At 46.8% G+C, this 22,473-nt stretch overlaps 1 protein-coding gene across 4 annotated transcripts in view; it reads left to right on the top strand.

Moving 5' to 3' along the window:
• The first annotated feature begins 1,135 nt into the window (after positions 1-1,135).
• Positions 1,136-22,473, top strand: part of PAX9 (paired box 9) — a 34,014-nt gene continuing 12,676 nt past the window's right edge. For 2 of the 4 annotated variants that reach the window (XM_028720434.2, XM_028720424.2), the window contains exons 1-4: positions 1,342-1,425; positions 2,651-3,280; positions 10,302-10,444; positions 21,428-21,478. In XM_028720434.2, coding sequence (XP_028576267.1) covers positions 1,422-1,425; positions 2,651-3,280; positions 10,302-10,444; positions 21,428-21,478 — 828 coding nt within the window. In that variant the 5' untranslated portion in view covers positions 1,342-1,421. Of the gene's footprint in view, positions 1,230-1,341; positions 1,426-2,650; positions 3,281-10,301; positions 10,445-21,427; positions 21,479-22,473 lie in introns of those variants that run through there. The other 2 variants (XM_077925853.1, XM_028720443.2) reach the window with 2 other exon arrangements.

The following is a 22,473-nucleotide window of genomic DNA, read 5'->3' as shown; positions in this document are numbered from 1 at the left end:
TCACAGCCTTTCACATCCACGAACGTGTTGCCGAGCCCAGTTCGCCGCAAGCACGGCCAGCACTTTTCTTTCACTTCCTCCAAAATTACTTAAATTTTCACGTTGGCGGAGCTACGTTTAAAGACAGGCCAAACGTTTGCAGGAGGGGAAAGTTAATGGGCCAGTGACCTTCTCGTTTTAGGACCCTGCAACTTTTATTTTTTAATTTATTTATTTTTTAAATAGGTACCTACGGACCTATGGATGCCTAGAGGAAATTGTACCCGCCAGCCAGCAATGCATCATGATCTGCCTGCCTTTGGGCAGTTGTAGCTCTGCTGATTTTTCTTCTTCTCGGAGTGCTGTCATAAGGATCCTTAGGGGAAGCGACTCCCATAGAAAGCCACTTAGATTACCGTAATTGTTCCGGGTTTCAACAAAGAAAAAAAAGTGTGTGTAGGCAGCTAGGGTGATTTTAGTGCGTAAACGTAAATGTGATAATTTCGTTCATGGAGCAACGAATTCAAAAGTTATTGTTGTTTCTTTTCATGTGGAGAAAATGGGACCCGCTGACTCCCCACTTTCTATTGCCATATGATCACTGTATTAATACTTTTCCTTAGACAGACGTCCGCAGCTCTTTTTAAATTATTGACACTTTCCTAGAACGCACAACCAATTTCTTACAAAAGAAGTATACTTTCTTGTGCGGGGGTGGGTGGGTGGGAGGGGAAACGTTCTGATTTTTGAAAACATTACTTTGCCCGCAAATGTAGAAGGGAAAAAATTGCATTATTAGCACCTACTGAAAATCTGCAGGTTCTGGACGGCAAAAGGTGGACCCTCTCTAATGAAAACTATACAGTCTTGAGCTGCTTACCCGTCTCATTAATGCATCTGGCACATTCCGCCATTAGTTTCCTTGCTAATGCGCAGTTATCGCGCACCTATTGCGAGCTGCCCCTGCGCCGGGAACCCAGGTGCTGATCCAAGCCCGCCTGCGAAAGCGAACGGAAGGCCCTTCCAGGCCGAGCATGTCTGTCACCCTCCTCTGCCAATGAGAGGGCCCGTTCTCCTTTAGGTCCGCCCTTGGCGGGGGCGTTCCCCTGCTGAGTGATAGCCTGAGCCGCCCCGGCCAGCCCAGCCCAGCCCACGTTGCTGCGAGATTGAAATGCAGAACTTAAGTCTCCTGTCTCAGGAAAGTGACTTCCTCGGGGTTCCTTTCCTTGACACCGTCGCCGGCTCGCGTGGTGGAAATCGGAGGCAGCCGCCGGGGCCTCCTCCTCCTCCTCCTCCTCCTCCAGCGCGCACTGCGCCAGGCCGGCCAAGGCGCACTCGGTCGCCTCGTTTCCTTGGGGGATCTTGAAAAACCAAAAAACGCAAAAGCAAAAGCAACCCCCACCACACGTCTCTCCCGCTCCGCGGTTGCCCTGACTCGAGCCATGGGTAAGTTGGGCCGGGGAGGGAGAAGGCAGGAGGGTGCGGGGCTGGCGAGGCAGGAGCTGGCAGCAGCGCCTTCTCGACTTCGCTCTTGTTCCTACAAGTTGGAGGGACGCGCGAAGGGTCAGCAGCCTCAGCCGCAGCGAGCGATCCTAATCAGGCTGGGCTTGTAATTTGGGGCTCGCCCGGAGGGAAGCAGATAGCTCGGGCGCCTCGTCCCCCGAGGTGCCCTGTCTTTTCGCCCTTAGCTTTAAGCTACTTGTATTTCTGAGGGAATCTCCCAAGCGCTGCTGGCTTAGGAAAGGAGCTCCCGCAGCTCTCGCTAGCTGCTCGCCGCTGCCTCGCCAGCATTTCCCAGAACTTAAATTTTCCAGGCTGAACGAGACCAGATAATTTTAATCATACTCTTTAAAAAAAAGAGAGGGGGGGAGGAACAGGAAGAGGGGGCAGAAATTAGTGGTCGACAACCGCCCTTTCGTTTTGTTTATTCGCATCTGGATCTGCATTCAAGAGCGCAATTCTAGCTGTGTCTACTCAGAAGCAAGCGCTCTTGTAGCTAAAGGGGGCTTACTCCCAGGTGAGTGGGTTAAATTGCAGCCCGGGTCCCGTTTCAACAGGACTTGCTTCCAAGTAACGCCTCGGTGCGAACTTTCTCACCACCTCCCGTCCCGCCTCATTGCAAAACGGTGGTTTCCACATAAGCGACTCCCTCTCAAGCCTGGGTGTTTTAGGATCGCGGCCCGCGCTGCTGCTGCGCCCGTTCCAGAGCTGCAGACGGATGCTTTAGGATGGAGATTCGTGAGGAGATTTCCCTCCTCAAAAATAGCATTTTCTCCGGACGGGTGGGCCACCGCGGTCCGAAAAGAGTTTTTTGGTTTTTTTGGCAGCCCGAGCCCAAACCTTGGAAGGAAAGCCCCGCTCACTTCAGGGGGCCTTACTCCCAGGGAAGCATGCCTAGGATTGTGACCATCTTCTTCTTGCCAAGGCCGGTGACCCGGGGGCGAGCCGTACCTCGAGGGAGAAGCGAGGCCTGGCTCTGGGTGGAATTTGCTTCCAGCTCCGTGGCGCGCTCGGCCCGATCCCTGGGAATGCAGCTGCCCCCTTGCAGTCGCGGGGCTGCTTCCTCCTCCCAGTAAACGGGTCCAGGCTAGAAATGGGTTGGGGGGCGTCGGGGCTGCGCTTGTTCCCCCGAGCGAGTCCTATGTGGCGGTGCGTGTGCTTCTCCCCACAGAGCCAGCCTTCGGCGAGGTGAACCAGCTCGGCGGGGTTTTCGTCAACGGGCGCCCGTTGCCCAACGCTATCCGGCTCCGCATTGTGGAACTAGCCCAGCTGGGCATCCGGCCGTGCGACATCAGCCGGCAGCTGCGCGTCTCGCACGGCTGTGTCAGCAAGATCCTGGCGCGCTACAACGAGACGGGCTCCATCTTACCGGGGGCCATCGGGGGCAGCAAGCCCCGGGTCACCACGCCCACGGTGGTGAAGCATATCCGGACCTACAAACAAAGGGACCCCGGCATCTTCGCCTGGGAGATCCGAGACCGGCTGCTGGCCGACGGCGTGTGCGACAAGTACAACGTGCCCTCGGTCAGCTCCATCAGCCGCATCCTGCGCAACAAGATCGGCAACCTCTCGCAGCAGAGCCACTACGACTCCTACAAGCAGCACCAGGCGGCCCCGCAGCCCGCCCTGCCTTACAACCACATCTACTCGTACCCCAGCCCCATCGCGGCGGCGGCGGGGGCCAAGGTGCCCACCCCGCCCGGGGTGCCCACCATCCACAGCGCCGTCCATATGCCTCGCACCTGGCCCTCCTCCCACTCCGTCACCGACATCTTAGGAATCAGGTCCATCACCGACCAAGGTAAGCGCTCCTGGAGACCTCGGGTGATTAGGGCAGGAAGTGGTGAGCCAAACCGAAGGAGGACCCCCCTGAGCTCCTCCCCCAGAGGGCCCTGGGCCTACTTGTGGGGTGGGGTGGGCTCATCTCTTTACAAGTTAGAAGATCTCCTCGGTACCAAATCCTGCCAATGTTGCCTTGGCGAAGGTGTAAATTGAAATAGAAATCCTTCACGACTTCGCCCAATATAAAAGCTACAGATAACCCCCTGCGGATGACGTCCCCTGAACCTCTAGCTAGCGCATCTGCTTTGAAATAATCTTCATCTTACTTGGTGGGAATTTCAGCTTCCCAGATGACATTTGGCTGATGCTTTGGGTATATCTCCTAAATGGCCCATTTCAATTTAAGCAGAAATAATATTTTTATTATTTGTATTCAGCCTATCTGACTGGGTTGTATATATTTGCAAAGTACCTCAAACTAATTTGAGCTAACAAAAATCAAATGCATGAAAACAAATATGTTGTGTTTTATTTTAAATTACCTAGTTCCAAATTGAAATAGAACCCAGTTTGCTTAAATCTATGGCCCAATAAGTGGCTCATTTACTTTGGAGTAACTTCCATTGAGCTTAGTTTAACTTGCTTATGAGTAAACATGCACAGGATTGGCCTGTTCAGAGACCACATTAGGCTGCATTCCTACATATGCTTACTTGGGATTAAGTGACATTGAGCATAGTAGGACTTATTTCTCAATAAACAATCCTGCATCTCATTTTTTAAACTGGGCTGCGGCTATGTGTTTGTGATATGGCACTCAAGCTTATCTGCATATTTGAAGATATGTTTGCTAATGTTATATGGCACTATATTGGAAAGCCTAGTTTGTGTAACTCCTGCCTTACAAGTATACCTCTTAATAAATATAACATAATGCAACCTATTTTCAGATGGCTAGCCATATTCATCTGCCCCAGCAAAAGCAACCGTCTTGTGACATCTTTTAAAAATTTAATATGGCCTAAGTTTATACCATAATAAATTTGTTAGCCTTTAAGGTGTCACAATCCTCTTTGCTGTTATTATATACCTGGTAGTAACAGTTATATAAACATATGAGGGTGTTAAAACGATAAAGAATCCTGTGGCTTTCTAAAAACAATTTTATTGTGCCATTATGTTTCTGCAGACTATAGCTGCCTTTCTCAAATGCTTAAATGTCACCTTCAGTTTGGCAGAAAGGTAGCAAATGGTGTGTGAGATTATACATATTTTAATATATCCTAAAAATCTAAATGTCTGTGATATAGATGAATAATGCACAAGCAAAGCAATAGGCAAGCATGCAAAAAAAGAGAGAAGCTATCAGGTATATTTGCTTTTTCCCCCTGCCAGGCCGCCTTTGTGCCTGTTTGCTTTCATGTCAGGGATTCTACAGGAAAGGCATCTCCTTGAAATTGCAGGCAAATCCACCACCAGTTTTCGCAATCAGGCCAAATATGCTCAGACAGGAAGTTCAAATGTCACCTAATTGCTTTCGTTCTTCTGCTTCACTTTGTTTTCCTCCAAAGCGGTGGTCCAGAAAACTGAAACTATCGATGTTTAACTAGCATTTAGCCCCTTCCAAAGAACTGCTGCTCGGCTCGCTTTTCCTTACTTTGCTCCAGAAATCGAAACCTTGCCGTTACAAAAAGGCAAGAGCGATTGAACCGAACAGTGAAACACTCAAACTAAACACACGGCATCAGATACTCGCCCACCATCTCAAAATGTGATGCTACACAAACAATCTCGCTAGGGGGGTCTCATAGGTTTTAATGGGGCCAAGTCCCCCCCCAAAAAAGGTGTCTGTAAATCTAGTCAACTCCTCCCAATAGTCTAACTCCCCCTCCATCAATTCTACCTACTTTTATCACTAAACACTATTATTTAGATAATGGCTGCTGTATGATTTGGCAAAAAAATAATTAAAAAAAACCATGTTAATAAAATTCAGGGTGTTTTTTTAAAAAAAATTCACACTGCTTTGCATGCTGAGGGCAGAAATATAATAATAATAATAATAATAATAATAATAATAATAATAATAATAATAATAGCAGCTAATCATTAGGTTCTAACTTTTCCTAGCTCACTTTTAAGATTCCAGTTGGAATTTCTGCAGGAAAATGAACGCTGCCAGTCTTTAAAAATTACAATGCATTTTCCAGGGAGGGGGGGGGGGAGATTTGCAAATGCTAATCGTGCCCCTGTGGGTGGGTGCTGGGGAAAGAGAAGTTGCTGCACGAGAGCGATACGCGACTTGGCGTGTATTTCCTCCTTTTCTTAGAGCCATAGTGGCCAAGGCCTCCTACCTAGGGAGCCGGGCAAGCGGGTGGGATCTGAATGACAAGGAGGCTTTTCCATCCCGTCTCCTGGCCTCCTCCGCTCCCTCCCCTTCCCCTTCCCCGCTCCGGTTTGCGGAGCTGCATCTGAGGGCGCTTTGCCCTTGATTTATAGGATAAGCTGACCTTGCTGACACGGAAAGGAAGCCCCTATTCATGGGAAAGTGAGAGATCAGCAGAACAGGGAGCTCGCAGAGACAGCTCGCTTTCTTAAGACAACTTTCGACGCGCGCCAGCGCGAGGAAGGGAAGAAACCAGCGGCTGGGGGGCTCCCCTCTTTCGTCCCGGAGAGGAGCCCCCCCCCGCGTCCTTGCTTCGAGGGCCTCCTCTATGTCCCTGCCGAGCACCCGTACCATTTCCTTCGCCCTTTAGGGCATCCACCGAGTTTCCAACGGCCTGTTGATGGCAGGAGTTCATAAAATAAAACCCCCAAGTGTTTGCGCATAAAAGGTTCTGTTTGCACCCTAAATGCCCTGGCTTAACCGGCTTGTGGATCCCATCGAAGGCTCGCTGCGTTTGCCAGCTTTCGCTGATGGCTTCGAATTAAGATTCGGTTGAAATCTATGGGACTTGCCCCCAATCAGTCCTATCTTAGGATCCAAGTGTTCTCGCCCCTAAATCCTTACGGGTTTTTGCTTGGAAGGAAGTCAGTTGGCCCCATGGATTTCAAAGGCACTTGCTTCATGGCAAAAGAGGCGGGGATCATAGTCACATCTGGAAGTAGGCTCTAATATTGATGCAGGTTTAGGATAGAGACACGCAAACATTCCTTTTTCTGGTGGCTGCTGCAACCGCGCAGCTTTCAAACAGTGCAATCCTGTACCCGTCGACTCTGAAGTAAGTCCTATGGAGCTCAGTGGGGTTTGCCTCCTCCATCCGTAACAGGATATAGGTTGCAAGCTAAATTTTTCAAACAAATAAAAAACCCACCTTCCGTATTAATTTGCGAGTTAGTTTTCATTACGCATCTCCTGCCTTAAAATGTGACACTATTCCATCAAATCGACCTTGAAAATAATTATGTCAAAGATACTTATCACTACGCAGGGGCTGTCAGCAAGAGAGGATGATGGGTGACTTTCAACAACTGCGGAGTTTTTCTTAATCCAGTTAGGCCCAAATAATTTCCTTCCTTTGTGTTAGGATGGAATAACTGGGCGCTGGAGTTTGGGGGCGGGGCGGGGTTCGTTGAAAACAGTGTGGAAGGTGGAATGGAATGTCAGATCTGCCCGTCCACATGTGCCTTAAACATGTCTACTTGGAAGTAAACACTTGTTAATTCAAGGGCGCTTAAACGCTGCGCAGAACAAGATTGGAATCCAATTATTTGGAACGCTCCAAATGGATTTCCGTTCCTTATTTGAACGTTGTAAATTCAACCCAGTCTCGAACTCAATGGCATTTACCTTTTAATAGACAGGTATGGGATGTCACTGTAAGACTTCAATCCACCCATGGAGCCAGTAAATACAGTTGGGGTACTCTGGAGGAAGTGGATTCAGGCGTGAAACCAGAATCATGATACTATGTGCTAAAATGACGCCATACTGCCCTGTAACCCCCCCCCCCATTCTCTGATATTAAATATATTGCCTATTATCGATTACCGTTTATTCATGGAAGTGTGTGACTGGAATGAATGGCCACTTCTAGTTCACTCTGTCATAAGTGGTGGCCTTTGAGGCTGGGGAAGTCCAAAACTAGATAGCTTTTTTCTTTTTCTCTCTTTTTATGAATTGTGTTTATCAGGCTGTTGGAAACTCAGTGACTAGAAACGCGTTTAGGATGGGACTTAAAAGGCAAACAGAATTATACGGGTGCTGGACAGGGACATAACAAGGCGACCCAAATCACGAGTCACAAGCCAAAGTGTTAGGAGGAAAGACCTTCCATCAGGAAATTTAACACAATTCATTAATTCTGCAGGTGTTCATAGTGGTTTGTCCTTTTGCGATTAATTAAATGAGAATTAGTTTGTGTGTGAAGTATGAAGTTAAGCTTAGCTTCCCGGTGGACAAAGCTACTGGTCATTTGCATGGCTTTCTCCTTTGGTAGACCCATACAGGCTGAAAAAGTTTGGAGGAGACTTTGATTCGTGTGTTTGTATCTATGTATCTAGCGCATCTAATGTTTGCACAACTATAATCAAACACAGACTGTAGTCAAACTACAGTCAAATTCCCCCCCCCCCAGAAGTATTAACGTAGGTTTATTTTTATTTTTAAAAAAGAAGCAGCCACAGCAAATACCCTTTTACGAGCTAAAATTACCCCACCCCTTTAAACTTAATATACCCCTATGCTCAGCTGAATATCTGTGTTACTTTGATTTCACTGGAACTTGTTTGTGGTTCAGAATATTATTAGGATCGCAGCTTCTCTGTATCAGGGATATTAACTGCGATCTCCAGGAAAGGAAGGCAGACAGGTTTTTCAGTGTTGGTTTGTGGGAGCTCAGAGCTCTCTCCTTTCTAACATGGTAAAGCTGAAATCGTAAACACGTTTGCTGGCGAGTAAGCGCGCTTGACCACAGAGGGGCTTACTTCCGAGGAAACACATTCCTCGGCAGTGAGTCCTACATGTGCATCCTGCTCCTTTATACGTTTATTCAGAAATAAGTACTTATAAATAGCTGTTTATCGGACCGTAGGATTGGGGTTTCAGTTACTTGAACTTTAAAAGAAGGAGCAAAAGTTTCCAGCTCGCAGGCTGTGGAAACGCACTAGGCAGGGAGGAGGTGGGCTGGCTTCAGCCTGTTTTATTTACTTCCTTACAGCGCAGTTGCATGCGTGTCTCCTTAGAAGTAAGCGCCATTGAGGCCAATGGGACTTACTCTCAGGCGTATCAGTAACCAGTATCTCTTCGCAGCGAAGGCAATAAATAGCCTCCGTTAAGTGATCCCGAGTTTGCGCTGTTGCTTAACAATTTCAGAAGCCTTTTCCTCGCCAGGTCAGCTGGCAGTCCACCGTCTCTTGGAATCATCCAAGGAGCCAGGAGGCGGGAAGCTGGGTTTGCACCGAGGGACTCCGCTCGGCCTGCCGCCCGCGCACCCCGAATATACTTTAACTGCGGGGGAGGGAGAGAAAGAACGAGACCCTCGGAAAATAAGAAGACTCTGGGACGGGGCGGGGTGTGTGCGGCGCATTATGAGCCTGCGTTAAAACCACAGCTTGAAATAGCGCTCGCTGTTTGTTGATGGGCAAAGCCTGGCAGATACCGACTGAGGTGTCGCCAGAAGCTTGCGCTGCGAAGAGAGGTCCCACGTATTTCCAAGTCGGGGCCTCCTGTTGCTTTCATTTTCATTCCTTTTTTTCCATTTATTTCTTTGGTAATGTTCATGTTGGATGGTGGTGAGAGAAGCGATCTAGCGCCTGATTTACTAAGCCTTAATAGGCTGAATCCCTTGACTTAAACAGGAGGCCTCCGTTGGAGCAGATTTGCTCTGGGATGTGGGTCCCGTCGGTTGCGATGGCACCGCAGTCCTCAAAACTACATTCCAGGCTGGAGCGAGATCCAGCGCCTGGGAAGTACCGCTGTGGAAACCATATAAACCCAGCGGAGGCGGTATACTAGTGTCGCCTCGGCAAACTTACTCCCGAGTAAGCCTCGCTGGACTCGGTGGGACTCGCTTCCGAGTCAACGTGCGTGGGATCCTGGCTGCAGGGCTGCTGCAACCCTAAACCCATTTAGTTGGGAATGAAACGTCATGGGATTTACTTCAAAGTAAACATTTTTAGGCTCGGGCTGCCCACGGGGCTTGAAGAGCCGTTGTAATCGAGACGGCTGATTTCCGACTACCCGAAACCTTAAATCCTAGGCGCATTAAATAGAAACAAATACCACTGATTTGAACGATTTCAAGCAAATTTGATTAGTTTCACGACTTTTCCTCCCAAGGAAGGGGGGGGGGAACGGTTTCAGGCTGGGGGAAATGAAGATCTGGGAACAAATGGCACGGAAACCCCCAGCCCGCCTCCATTAGGAAGGAGGTTTCCAAGCCCCGTTGGTTGCAAAAAAGGGGTTTAGCACCCAAGGAAACCAGAATTGCCGCCCCTTCGATGCACCAACTTAGGGGTCACCTGCATATTCCTGCATTGCAGGAGGCTGGGCAAGATGACTCGGGGGGTCCCTGCCAGCTCTACAGTTCCATGATCGGGACTTGCTTCCGAGTCAGTGCGGTCAGGCACGAGGGTCAGTCGCCCTTTCCCTGGCCCCGGGAGACCTTGGCTAACGAGGTGCATGTAGATGAGGGTTTTCACGGGGGGGGGGAGGGAGGGAGGAGCCGGGCCCTCAGTCTCTGGTGGAGATGCTAACCCCAGCCGGCCATGGGCGTAGCCAGAATTTATTGGGGGAGGACGGGAGGACACCCACCTGTCATCCTCCTCTGGCTCTGTCTAGCAGATTCGGAAAGAAATGTCTCAGCCACAGTTGTTTTAAATTTCTTTTGACCCCAAGCGCTAAAAAGAATAATATATGTGTCAAAATCTTTCTACAATTTCTTGATTGTGGGGTGGGGGAAAGCTGCTGCCCCCCTGTCCCTCCCTGGCTATACCCCTTGCACCCGGCCCTCCCTTGCGCACGATTCTGCTTTCCCGGGAGCCCCGATCCGAGGCCGGCGCCCCTCGCTGACGCTCCTTTGCCCTGTCTTTGCCCGCAGTAAGCGACAGCTCGCCCTATCACAGCCCCAAGGTGGAAGAATGGAGCAGCCTGAGCAGAAGCGGCTTCGCGGCCACAGCGCAGCACGTCGCGGTGAACGGGCTGGACAAGAGCTCCATGGAGCCCGAGGCCAAGTACAGCCAGGTAAAAAGCGAGCGCCGGTTGCCTGGAAGAAGGGCTGGGGGGGGGGATTGGAGGAGGGGTAGGAATCGCTGGCTGAGCTCTCAGTGCCCTTCCCTGGTGGTGAGGTAGTTAGTTGGAGCGCAGGCCTAGCCATGCCTACCTCCAAGTAAGCCCTCCTGAGTCCAGTGGGGCTTATTCCGAGGTAAGTGTGACTAGGGTTTATTGGCTTTCTTTTCCTCCCTGTGCCATATTCCAGTTGAGTTCCAATATACTTACACAGCAGAATCATTTTTTAACTTCCAATAAAGAGAGAAACGTTTTCGAACTGGAACACGCAGCGATCTGGATTACGGTTCCGGATAAAAGCCAAAACAAGCTGCCTTCTAGCATGGGCGTAGACAGGATTTTTTTTTGGGGGGGGCAGGCCTTTTGTTAGAGGGCCAGAACCTCTTAACTATGCATTTATTTTTATTGATTTGGGGGGTCAGCTTCCTCTCTCTGCCCCCCATTAGCTACGCCCCTGCCTTCTAGTAAAGCCAGGATCCAATGAATTGCTTTAAGTCAATCTTCCAACACACACCTATTTTGGTGTGTGTGTGTGTATGACCCTCCTCTCCACTCCACCCCCTTTTGGGGGTGATATTGGGGTATCACAAATAGTACGCAGCAGCAGAAATTCAGGATGGTCCTGCCCGAATCCTGTGCACGCTTGCTTTGTCTTCAGCAAAGCCAGGACCCACAGGAGAGAGTTTAGCTGGAAATATATTCCGGAAGCAGCCTCAGCTCCCATACTGAGAGTTTGATCTGGCTCAGTTACTTGAACTTTATTCCCATTGAAATCAATGAGGCTTAAGTGAAGTCATGATTAACTTGCCCCATTGATTTCATTAGGCAAACTAGGAGTTAGGCCCAATGAACTCAATAGGACTTCTAAGTAGACATACACAAGATCATAGGTTTGCACTGTTAGTCCTGTTCCAATGCAGAGTAAACCTGATTATATGTGTTATATGAGTTTGAAGCCGCTCAGAGTGGCTGGGGAAACCCAGCCAGATGGGGCCGGGTATAGATAATAATAAATTAATTATTATTAATTATTACTTGTCACTTGTTGAGAGGTGCTGGAGGGGAGGCTTGGCTTATTCTGAAGTGCTTCCGAGGTTGTGCCATTCCAGCGTGGGAATACTGAGCTAGGTTTTCAATTAATGATCTGCCAGACCAAGAGTCCCTTGCTTTAAGTTTTAGATTTTACTGGTACTTGGTTTGTAGTATGTTGCCTGCTGTCTTGGAACTGAAGGGGGGTGGAGCTCTGTCTTCTCTTAGCAAACTATTTCTTTCCTGCCCTGGTCCATTATGAGCAAACTGAATACAGTACTGTGCTACTGTCTCTGGGCACCTTTCAGTGAAGCATCCTGAAGTCGTGTTGGTTTTGAACAGGAAAAACATACAGCTCTATCCTACACATTCACTCAGAAGTCCCACTGTGTCCAATGAGGTTTATTCCTAGATGAGTGGAGACAGTTCCTTAAGCACCCTTACTGGGGATCAAGCCCCATTGAACTTGGTAATACCTATTTCTGAGTCAACTTGCTTAATCCTGTTAAGCGCCTACTTCATTTTCTTAGTGGAATTAACATGATTTAAATGCCACCTTTGAATGGGGACTAGTGGAGATGACCACATAAAAGCTACATGCATTGGTCATGTGAATAGGCCCCAGAGTGCCCTTTGGACCATGGCATAACCTTGGATATTAGCTTTGTAATGTATTTCTATCCCACCATATGGCCCAATGGACCTCTTTAGAATTGTGGTGTGATCTGGCTGTGACATCTGTCACCCCACTGATTGCCAGGGTTGATTTGGCTGGCTAGTCGGGTGTCCGCTTCCTCCCTCGCAGCTTCATATGCGTCCCTCCTGAAGCTGTGCATTCGAGAGGACGACCATCCCAGGTAGAAGGCATGTACCATTCTTTGGTCAAGGATACACGATTGCTGCACTCCCCTGCTAGAACCTCCAAACAAGCTTTGTAATGTACTTACTATATATCCCACCATGTGGCCCAATGGACCTCCTTAGAATTGTGGTGCACGGGTGGCGCTGTGGGTTAAACCACAGAGCCTAGGACTTGCCGAGCAGAAGGTCGGCAGTTCGAATCCCCGCAACAGGCTGAGCTCCCGTTGCTCGGTCCCAGCTCTTGCCAACCTAGCAGTTCAAAAGCACATTAAAATGCAAATAGAAAAATAGGTACTACTCCGGTGGGAAGGTAAATGGCGTTTCCGTGTGCTGCTCTGGTTTGCCAGAAGCGGCTTAGTCATGCTGGCCACATGACCTGGAAGCTGCACGCTGGCTCCCTCAGCCAATAAAGCAAGATGAGCGGCGCAACCCCAGAGTCTGTCACTACTGGACCTAATGGTCAGAGGTCCCTTTACCTTTTATATATCATGAACCTTTATTCATTCTTTCTCCAAGTCTTTTATTTCTTCAACCTCAGATTAGTTGGTTGCTCCCAGTGCAGTGACTGATGTGTAGATGCTGCTCCAGGTGTGCTATTTCCATGCATATTTATCATTTTTCATCCAGAACGATGTTCTGCCTGTGGATGCTTCTTTTTGCTCATTGATTACCCCGACTTGTGAGTACATCCACTTAAGCATAAATAACACCCTTCACCAATATATTTTTGTGTACTGTAAATGCACCACGTTTTGAGGAATTGGTTCAACTGACTGATGATTTATTTAAGAAAGTAAGAAGAGCTCGGCTGGATCAGATCAGAGGCCCATCTAAGCCCAGTAACTTATTTTCACAGTGGACAACCAGATCCTTATGATTATTCAGAGGCATGCAGTCTCTGACACTGAAGTATTCAACCATCATGACTAGTTATCATTGATAGCCCTTTTCTCCATGAATTTATATGGTCCCCCTTTTAAAGCTACCCAAGCTTGGAAGCCACATATTGTGGTAGCAAATACTATGTGCTGCTTGAAGAAGTACTTCTTTTAGTATGCCCTCAATCTCAACAATCAGCTTTATTGGATGGCTCTCATTCATTCATTCATAATTTTATTTGTATGTCCCCCCCACAAAAATCATACCCAAAGCAGCTTACAAAACAGGAATGAATTTCAGAATAAAATAGTGCAAAAGCAATTTCATAATAGCATAATACCTACATAACAGCAATACAATAACATATAAAAACATAATAAAAAAATTCCTTCCAGTAGCACCTTAGAGACCAACTAAGTTTGTTATTGGTATGAGCTTTCATGTGCATGCACACTTCTTCAGATACCAGTGCACACGAAAGCTCATACCAATAACAAACTTAATTGGTTTCTAAGGTGCTACTGGAAGGAATTTTATTTTGTTTCAACTACGGCAGACCAACACAGCTACCTGCCTGTATATAAAAGCATGCAAAAAAACCCGTACCATAAATACAATGAGATTACATCAACATCTAATATCCACTAGCAAAAGTAACCAGGGAGCTTGACTGTGTCACCTTGGTCCTAGAAACTCCCCTCCCATCATGTCACTTACAGTCCCTCTCCTGCAGCAACTTGCAAGGCTTCCAAAGGCAAAGTGTGGGGTAGCTGGAAACTCTTCTCTCATGATGTTGTGACTCTGGATTCTGGCACTAGGAGAGGGGGATAAAACCTTCTCCTTTTCATGTTTTCCACACCATGCCTAATTATAGTGGTACCTTGGTTTAAGTACTTAATTCTTTCCGGAGGTCTGTTCTTAACCTGAAACTGTTCTTAACCTGAGGTACCACTTTAGCTAATGGTGCCTCCCACTGCCACCACGCCGCCACGGTGTGATTTCTGTTCTCATCCTGAAGCAAAGTTCTTAACCTGAGGTAATATTTCTGGGTTAGCGGAGTCTGTAACCTGAAGCGTATGTAACCTGAGGTATCACTGTATATACATCTCTCATTAACCATGCTTACATCCTTTCTGGTATCTTTCCTATTGTCCTTGATGCTTTGTTTCCTAATCTGCAACATATTGTATGTTCAAAGTTGGCTTCTGTTATTGCAGTTTTGAATAACCCCTGCCTGCATTCTTGGGAGATTTGACCCTCCTGACTTTCCATTTCAACTTTCAAGGAGTTTCCTCTCTTGAAGTCAAATGTGCCTATGTCGGACTTCCTTGACAATTGTCCACATATGTAAATGCTGAATTTGAGATTACTATGGCCACTATTTCCAGTCCCTTTGACAACACTTCCATCTCCCACCAGGTCCTGGGCACCACTTAAGTTTCAATCCAGGATTGCCTCACCTTTTTTAGGTGTTCTGCAGCATAGTCATTTAGTGTATCTTGACATTTTAGTTCTTAGTGGAGACCATAATATGCACATATCCATCCTTCCCATTACTATAACACTTCCTCCTTTAGAGGCCTCCTTGGTAGCATTCTCCATCTTGAGATCACCCTGGGCATTTGGGTACATTCCAAGTACATCATTACTTTGGGACCTGTCTTGCCACCCACAGCGATGCTGTGAAGGTGTCTTTCCCTTTTGGGATTTTCAGTCTGTTCCCCCTTTGACACACCAACCTTTTATGCCCTAACCTGTCCTTCCTATAGAGTTTGTATTCTGAACCAGTGAGAATGCTTCACTGGTGTTCTCCATTCCACTGGGTTATTATTATTCCTATTATATATATATGCAGTCCTTTAATACTCAACACCCCAGCTTACCCATCTCTGTTCAGAGGCTTTTAGAATTGGCATAGAAGCCAGGTGTGGGAAACCTCAGGCCCAGGGCCAGATACAGCTCTCCAAGCCTTTCTGCCCCACCTATGGCACTCTCCCTAGGCTACACCCACTCCCCAGCCACACCCCTCATTGCCCCTGCTTTGCCCTCTTCTTGAGTAGTTTTGTTGGGCTGGAGTGCATGCAGGAGTGTAGAAACTAACTTACTGCACAAAGGTAACAGGTGTGTTTGTTGCTGCATCCACTGTTTTTCTCTCACCCCTCTGACCACTGGCACATGGCCCTCAGAAATCACCCTCATGCCAAAGGAGCTGGTCACACCCTGGCACACACACTTGTGCATGGCATCTCTATCCTCAGCTTCTGTTTGTGTGATGGCAATTGCTTGGAAAGGCTTGTTTTCTGTACTGCAAAGAATTTGGGTTACCAAACTGTTTGCAGACAACCCAGCCATGGGATTGTTTGATAAGCTAGCTGAACTGAGGTCCTGTTGAAATAAATGGGACAGGTTAGTAATGGTCACTTTAAGTCCCATTGGTTTCATTGAGAACTAAATTCCGCTCAGCGGCCTGGATCCAACCCAGCATTTCTAAAGAAGTTGTGAAAGAGGGTTCCCCTGCCCAGGTCTTACACAATTTCTAACACCAGCAGAGTTGTTACAGTACAGGACAGATTTCATTTTGAATTTTTGTTCCTTTGGTGTTTACATAGGCATATGTGATTTCTGGTTGCTGAAAGTTTATGTTGGACTGCAGAGGTGTGTAAACTTTAGTTCCTTGTCCAGGTCATGCTCATGCAGCTCTTGGGTTGAATAAGGAACTGGGAACCAACTGCAGCCTTGTTGTGTTCCTTTGAGTAAAATCCGCATACATGGGACCAGGTGCACTTTCATTTGCCTTAATCTCCCCCGCGATGTAACTGCTTCCTGTTCTGTGGATTTAGTGATAAGCATAGTGAGCACAAAGGGACGCAGGTGGCGCTGTGTCTAAACCACTGAGCCTAGGGCTTGCCAATCAGAAGGTTGGCGGTTCGAATCCCCGCAACGGGGTGAGCTCCCGTTGCTCGGTCCCTGCTCCTGCCAACCTAGCAGTTCGAAAGCACATCAAAGTGCAAGTAGATAAATAGGTACCGCTCCGGCAGGAAGGTAAACGGCAATTCCGTGCACTGCTCTGGTTCTCCAGAAGCGGCTTAGTCATGCTGGCCACATGACCCAGAAAAACTGTCTACGAACAAACGTCGGCTCCCTCGGCCAGTAAAGTGAGATGAGCGCCGCAATCCCAGAGTCAGCCATGACTGGACCTAATGGTCAGGGGTCCCTTTACCTTTACCTTTACAGTGAGCACAGCAAGTACTGTAAGCCACTGTAGTGTAGTGGCTAGAGTGTCAGACTATGACTTGGGAGACCAGAGTTCAAATCCCCATTCAGCCATGAAGCTCACTGGGTGATCTTGGGCCAGTTACTTACTCTCAGCCTCTCAGGGTTGTTGTGAGGTAAAAAAATGGAGGTACTTGGAACAAAGATGGGGTACAAATATAGTTGTTGTTATTGTTGTTGTTATTTAATGAGGAAAGATTGAGTTTTTCAAATATTTTTTTTCTCCCCTCCTTTCTTTGGCAGTAGAAAAACCTGCTGGTGCAGAATGTGTGTGATCCTGAAAGTAATCCCTGTCTTGCTACTGCAAGGGATCTGTGCATATGAGAACCCTGTACTCTGTAGTATAGGGTCAGGCTGGGGACTATTTGGTGCTGGTGTGGAATGTAGTGAAAACAGGCCTAGATTCAACTAAGGAAGCCAGCACAAAGACTCTAGCAAGTGCAACAGGGCTTCCTCCTGAGTGGCCCCTTCTCGCTTCCCCAAATCTGCTTTAGGTGTGATGAAAACAGCCCCTAGAATAGCACAGAGGGGAACAGAGGGATATTGTTCCATCTAGCAAACAGAAGTGCTTGTGCTGATGGAATGACCAGAAGAGTGTTGAATTCCTCCTATAAATTATGCGTCAAGACAGCCTTAATTCCATCCCTAGGTGTCTGCTGTCTCTGCCCCCACTCCTTATAATATTAGGGGGGCAGGGACTGGCCTGTTCTGTAGTGCTGTAGTAAGAATGACTGGAGCTGAGGGGGCAAGAGTAGTGGGTTTTCTGCATTAGAAGGACATTGAACTGGATGGCCTTTAAGGTCCCTTCCAACATTCCATACATTTAAAGCACATCTCTATCCCTGCCACCCCAGAAAAATAATAGGAATTGTATTTTGCTCCTTATAGAGTTTTATTTCCCAGCACCTTTAGCAGACTGTCGTTCCCAGGCTTCTGGGGAATTGCTTTAACTGCATGGTGTATATGCAGTGTACAATACTATTTTAAAAAAAATATTTTTATTGATTTTTACAAATAATTTACAAAAATCATATAACATACTTTCTTATCTTAAACAATGTTTTGGACTTCCATCAACTGCATCTGAAGATTTTTCTGGCTTTATCACTTAATCTGCATTTCATTATTTTCAGTATTACATTTAATACTCCTTCACTAATAATTCTAATCGTAGTTTTCTCTGCAATATTTCGCATAATCTTCCTTACAAAACTTCTTGCAATCCTACTAGCGTAATCGCAGTGTATGATTCTAAGCACGTAGAACACTTACCTAATGATGTAGTAGAATTGCTGGGGAATAGATAGGGAACCTTTGGCTCTCCAGATGCTGTTGGACTTCAACTCCCATCAGTCCCAGCTGCCTGGCCAATGGTCAGGGGTAATGGGAATGCCACATGTGGCTGAATATAGGTCTCCCCTTTCTCTCCTTCCCCCAGTGTCATTAATCTCTTTCAGGAAAGAGTTAATAGTGATGTTAACTGTTTAGATGCACGAGGGATTGTGTTTAACAGTCCTCATCTCTTCATATCAACAATAAGAGAATAGTGAAACAACAAGATTTCAAGACACCTTAGTGGCTAACAAATGTAAGCTCTCATGGGCCAGAGTCCACTTCGTCAGATGCAAGAGACTATTTGTATCAGACATTCATAAACAGTTGAATGGTGCTAATTCCTCTAACTTTTGTGTCACTTAGTAAGGCTAGAAGTCCCAAAGAGTTTAAGCAGTAGACTAACCTACTAAAACCAACTTTAGCTGGACATTTGGCAAATGCAAATTCTAACAAGGTTTAAATTGGTGGGCCTGAGAGTTAGGGGTGTGCTTGTTGATTTTTTCATCTAATTTACATCTTGCAGTAGGCAAATGGGGCAAAATAAATGCCAAAGGTATGCTTTTTGTATGTTATTGTGCTTGGTACCTTTGCAGTTGTCTCTTACCTGGTTCAGTATCTAAGAACAAAACAATGCTACTAGACTAGATCTTAATTTCGTCAATATGTAGATGTAATAAATTGATTAACTTATTAGGCAGTTGAAAAGCGAGCAATCATTCTGATAAAAAAATTGAATCGGTTGCAGCTTTGGTTGTTACGCTCCATGAAAATAGAAAACAACTTGTCTGTGTTTACATGAGCAAAGAAAAAAAAAGGGGGGGGGGGAAGTATGCAGTATTCTATGCTCACCAGTGATATTTGGTTGCATATCTGGACCTTTTATACATATGTAACTAAGACTGATTGATTATTTATTTATTTAATTAGTTTATATCCTGCCCTTTCAATGAACAGAGCAGATAATGTGATATAGAGAAGTCACAGGCATTCCAACCCACCCCCCTTTCCTATAGTCAAATACGTGTTTTGCCTGTGGGTTAAGGGCTGAATGCCGTTTTCCTAATCTCCACAGTTTCCTGAATGAAACCTGATTACTCAGATTCTGTTCAGGAAGTGGTGGTTTTGTAATTGCCTCCATAGAATATAGGCCAACCTGAAGTTAGTGGGACAGATTCACCACTTGAATACTCTTCACATTTACGCCACTGCCATAGGTCAGTGAAGTTGTCACCAGTGGAAAGCGCATGCGCATGCGCACACACAGACACACACTCTGCATTTAGTCACTGCATTTTAGTGGGATGATTACAAAGGATTTTTGTCTGAGTTATATATAACATTTCCCTGGCTAGTAGCTTGATGATGAAAGTCTCTGTGTTTGGTTTTTTGTGATTCTTTAATTCGCAAGTGAATGTCTTTGAAAACTCATGCTGCTCGGTATATTTATAAGATGGTTCTGTCTACAGATACTTTCAGTGTGTGGAACTCGTTCCTCTGTATTTCTCATATTCTGTGGACAGGCTGTGCTTAAGAACCTAAGCAGAGCTCTGACTGGCCGGATCAAAAGGCTCATATACTCCTGTGTTCTGTTCCCAACCAGGAAGATAGATGTTTTTGGGTAAATCCATACCATAGCCTTCCCTTACTTATTGCTCTCATTGACTGGTATTCAGAAGCAGGTTGCTTCTGAAAATAGGGATGGAATAGTTGACAGCTGGTGATAAGCCTACCATCAAACTGAGAATGTACTGTGTGTTTATGCAGTCAGACTCCGTTCAGCTCCTGAAGGCCCTGCTGAGGATCCCAAAACCCAGGAGATTTTTTCTTGTGCTTATGCCTTGTTGGTTAGCTCTGTTGGTTAGAGTGTGGTGCTTATAATGCCAAGGTCATGGGTTTGATCCCATGTATGGATGCATATTCCTGAATTGAGGGGATTAGACTAGATGGTCCACAGGGTCTCTTCCAATTCTATGATTCTGGTCCATGGGGTCACAAAGAGTTGGACACGACTAAACAACAACAACAACAAATGTCCTGTTGGGGAACTGCCCATGAACATCAGGCTGGCCACTGTAAGAATGCAATGCTGGCATAGATGGGCAAGAAAAGCATGCTTGTTCTTCTCTCTCTCTCTCTCTTTCTCTCTCTCTCTCTCTCCCCCTCCCCCTCTCTCCTTACTGGCTGGCTTACGTGCAGGTTGATCTGCCCAGAAAGAAGAAGCAGTAGTTATAAGGAGAAGAAAGCATTGTGCTTGGCCATAGTTTCATGCCTTGCGTGTTTCTAGGCTGTAAGCTGGATCACCTTCCTGAACCTTTAAGTGGTGCAGTAGTGGAGAACATCTCTTTCCCCCAGCTGCATTGTGCAGGCTAAAAATGCCTTGAGTCTTACATATGGTAGCTTCAGAAATGGATGCGGTAGAGAATTTATTCAAGCTCTTCCTTACTCATATCCCAATCATATATTTTATAATTACTGTTTTGTTTATATGACAAAGGAACTTTACAGAGTAACCAAAGGTTGTTTTTTAAAAAGCTGAGAGGAAAGTCTCTGCCTCAAATAACTTACACTCTGCACTTTGACAGTAAGAGGAATGGGGGCGATATGTAACGCGTCCAGTTGAAATCCCCCCCCCCCCCGTAAGGCTTGAGAAATATGGGTGGTATTCAACTAAGTTTTCCTTAGAATAGACCAGGTTTCCCAAGCTTGAGTCTCCAGCTGTTTTTGGACTACGGTCTCCATCATCCCTGGCCACTGGTCCTGCTAGCTAGGGAGGATGGGAGTTGGGAAACCCTGGAATAGACCTTTGGGCAGGATTCAACTAATAGGTCCTGTCAGTGGAAGCCCTGTGCAAGGACCTCTGCTTGTGCAATGGGGCTTCCACTCACCCACATGCTCCCCCCCCACCCCAGAACAGTGCATGGGTGAAGGAAAGAGAGGATTGTTGCATCTTGCAAGTCAAAATGCTTGCCCTCACTGAGCAATCACCTTAGCAGGACATGAAATTCCTCCCGTAGAAATTAATGGACCCAATTTAGTCATGTTAAATAATTTCAGTGGGTCTTCTCTGAGTGAAACTTAGTTAAATACCATCCTAAGTCTGTTTAGAATCACACAGCTTTAGAGTAGAATTTTATACCTACATGCACACCCCTTAAACATGGGTAGCTTTTCGTGGATGGTTTAAAATTGGTCAGGCTGCAACTTGATCTGGCTTTGCAAGTTCACTGAAGTTAATCTGAACCCTGTTTCCACTGTTGCAGGTAGAATATGCCAGGGTTAGCCAACATGGTGCCCCCCCCCAATATTGTTGGACTGCAATTCCCATCAGCCCCAGCCAGGCTGGCCAATAGTTGGGGGTGATGGGAGTTGTAGTCCAACAATATCTGGAGGACATCACATTCGCTACCCCAGGAAAATGGTAATCTAAATGCTTATGAAATCCTCTCATCAGCATTCACATTGAACCTGGGAATCCCTTTCTAGGGAATAAATTTTCTTGAATATGGACATAGTGGAATTGCCTTCTCCTATATGTAACCTTTCCTCCCCCTATGCACTCAGGTCATCAGGAGAGACCCTTCTCTGAGTACCTGGCCTTCAGAGGCAAGACTGGTGAGTGCAAGTGGCAGGACCTCTTCAGTTATGGCACCCTCTTGTGGAATTTGTTTGTTCTCAGGCCCATCCTCTCAAGACTTAGGAAAATGGTAGAAGCCCTTTCCTTTCAGTCCGTCTCTGTTTTCTTTATCCTTTCTATTCACATGATTGCTTGTGCATGTGTAGCTACTTGGGATAAGTGGAATTATTTTGTTCAGTGTCAAAATACTTGAGTGGATGATGGCAGGCAAGGCATAATTGATGGGCCTGAGGACATCTGGAGGTCCATGATGATGACGAGAAGGAGGAACCTCCCAAATGTGTTTTGTTCCCAAGCTATTAATTTACCTTGATTAGAATATCATCCACGTTTTCATGCAAAGTCATCCATGTCATTGCATGATGTAGATGAAAGGGTGTGAGTTGTTTCTACCTCATACATGTGATTCCTTCCCAGGTGAGCTGCAGTGAACCCTTGTGAGACCTCCTCCGTCCTGACTGACTGCTTCTGTGCCCAGCAGGGTTGGGCCGTCGTGCAAGGAAGCTGTCCCTTGTGTACCAGAGCCAGGCTCCAATGAGAGAGCCTGTTGTGGGGGCACCTGGTTGCGCCCCCTCAAAAAATGTGCCTGGGGCCACAGTCCCCATGCCTCCCACACTATGCCACTGGTGCCCCAATGTATGCAAAAATACTCTGTTCCAGTTGACTAAGTGATACAGAAGGCCAAGTTACTCTGCGGTGAGAAGGCTCACCGGGTCAGCATAATTTTGTTGTCTGTGGGGGCTCACACGACCTGCTAATATGATGTTGCATGCAGCCTATGGTGGAACCCAGTTGGTAAATGGTTGTGTGCATTCACCCTACCCAGTGGAGCCACTGGTTTACAAGAGTCACCTGAATACCTTGCTGGGGTGTTAGGGAAATTGACTCTGGTTCGAATCCCCGTGACAGGGTGAGCTCCCGTTGCTCGGTCCCTGCTCCTGCCAACCTAGCAGTTCGAAAGCATTTCAAAGTG

Source organism: Podarcis muralis, chromosome 1, assembly GCF_964188315.1.
Source record: "Podarcis muralis chromosome 1, rPodMur119.hap1.1, whole genome shotgun sequence".
Lineage (NCBI taxonomy): Eukaryota > Metazoa > Chordata > Lepidosauria > Squamata > Lacertidae > Podarcis > Podarcis muralis.
Note: the sequence above shows the minus strand (reverse complement) of the source record. Positions and strands in the feature narration are given on the sequence as shown.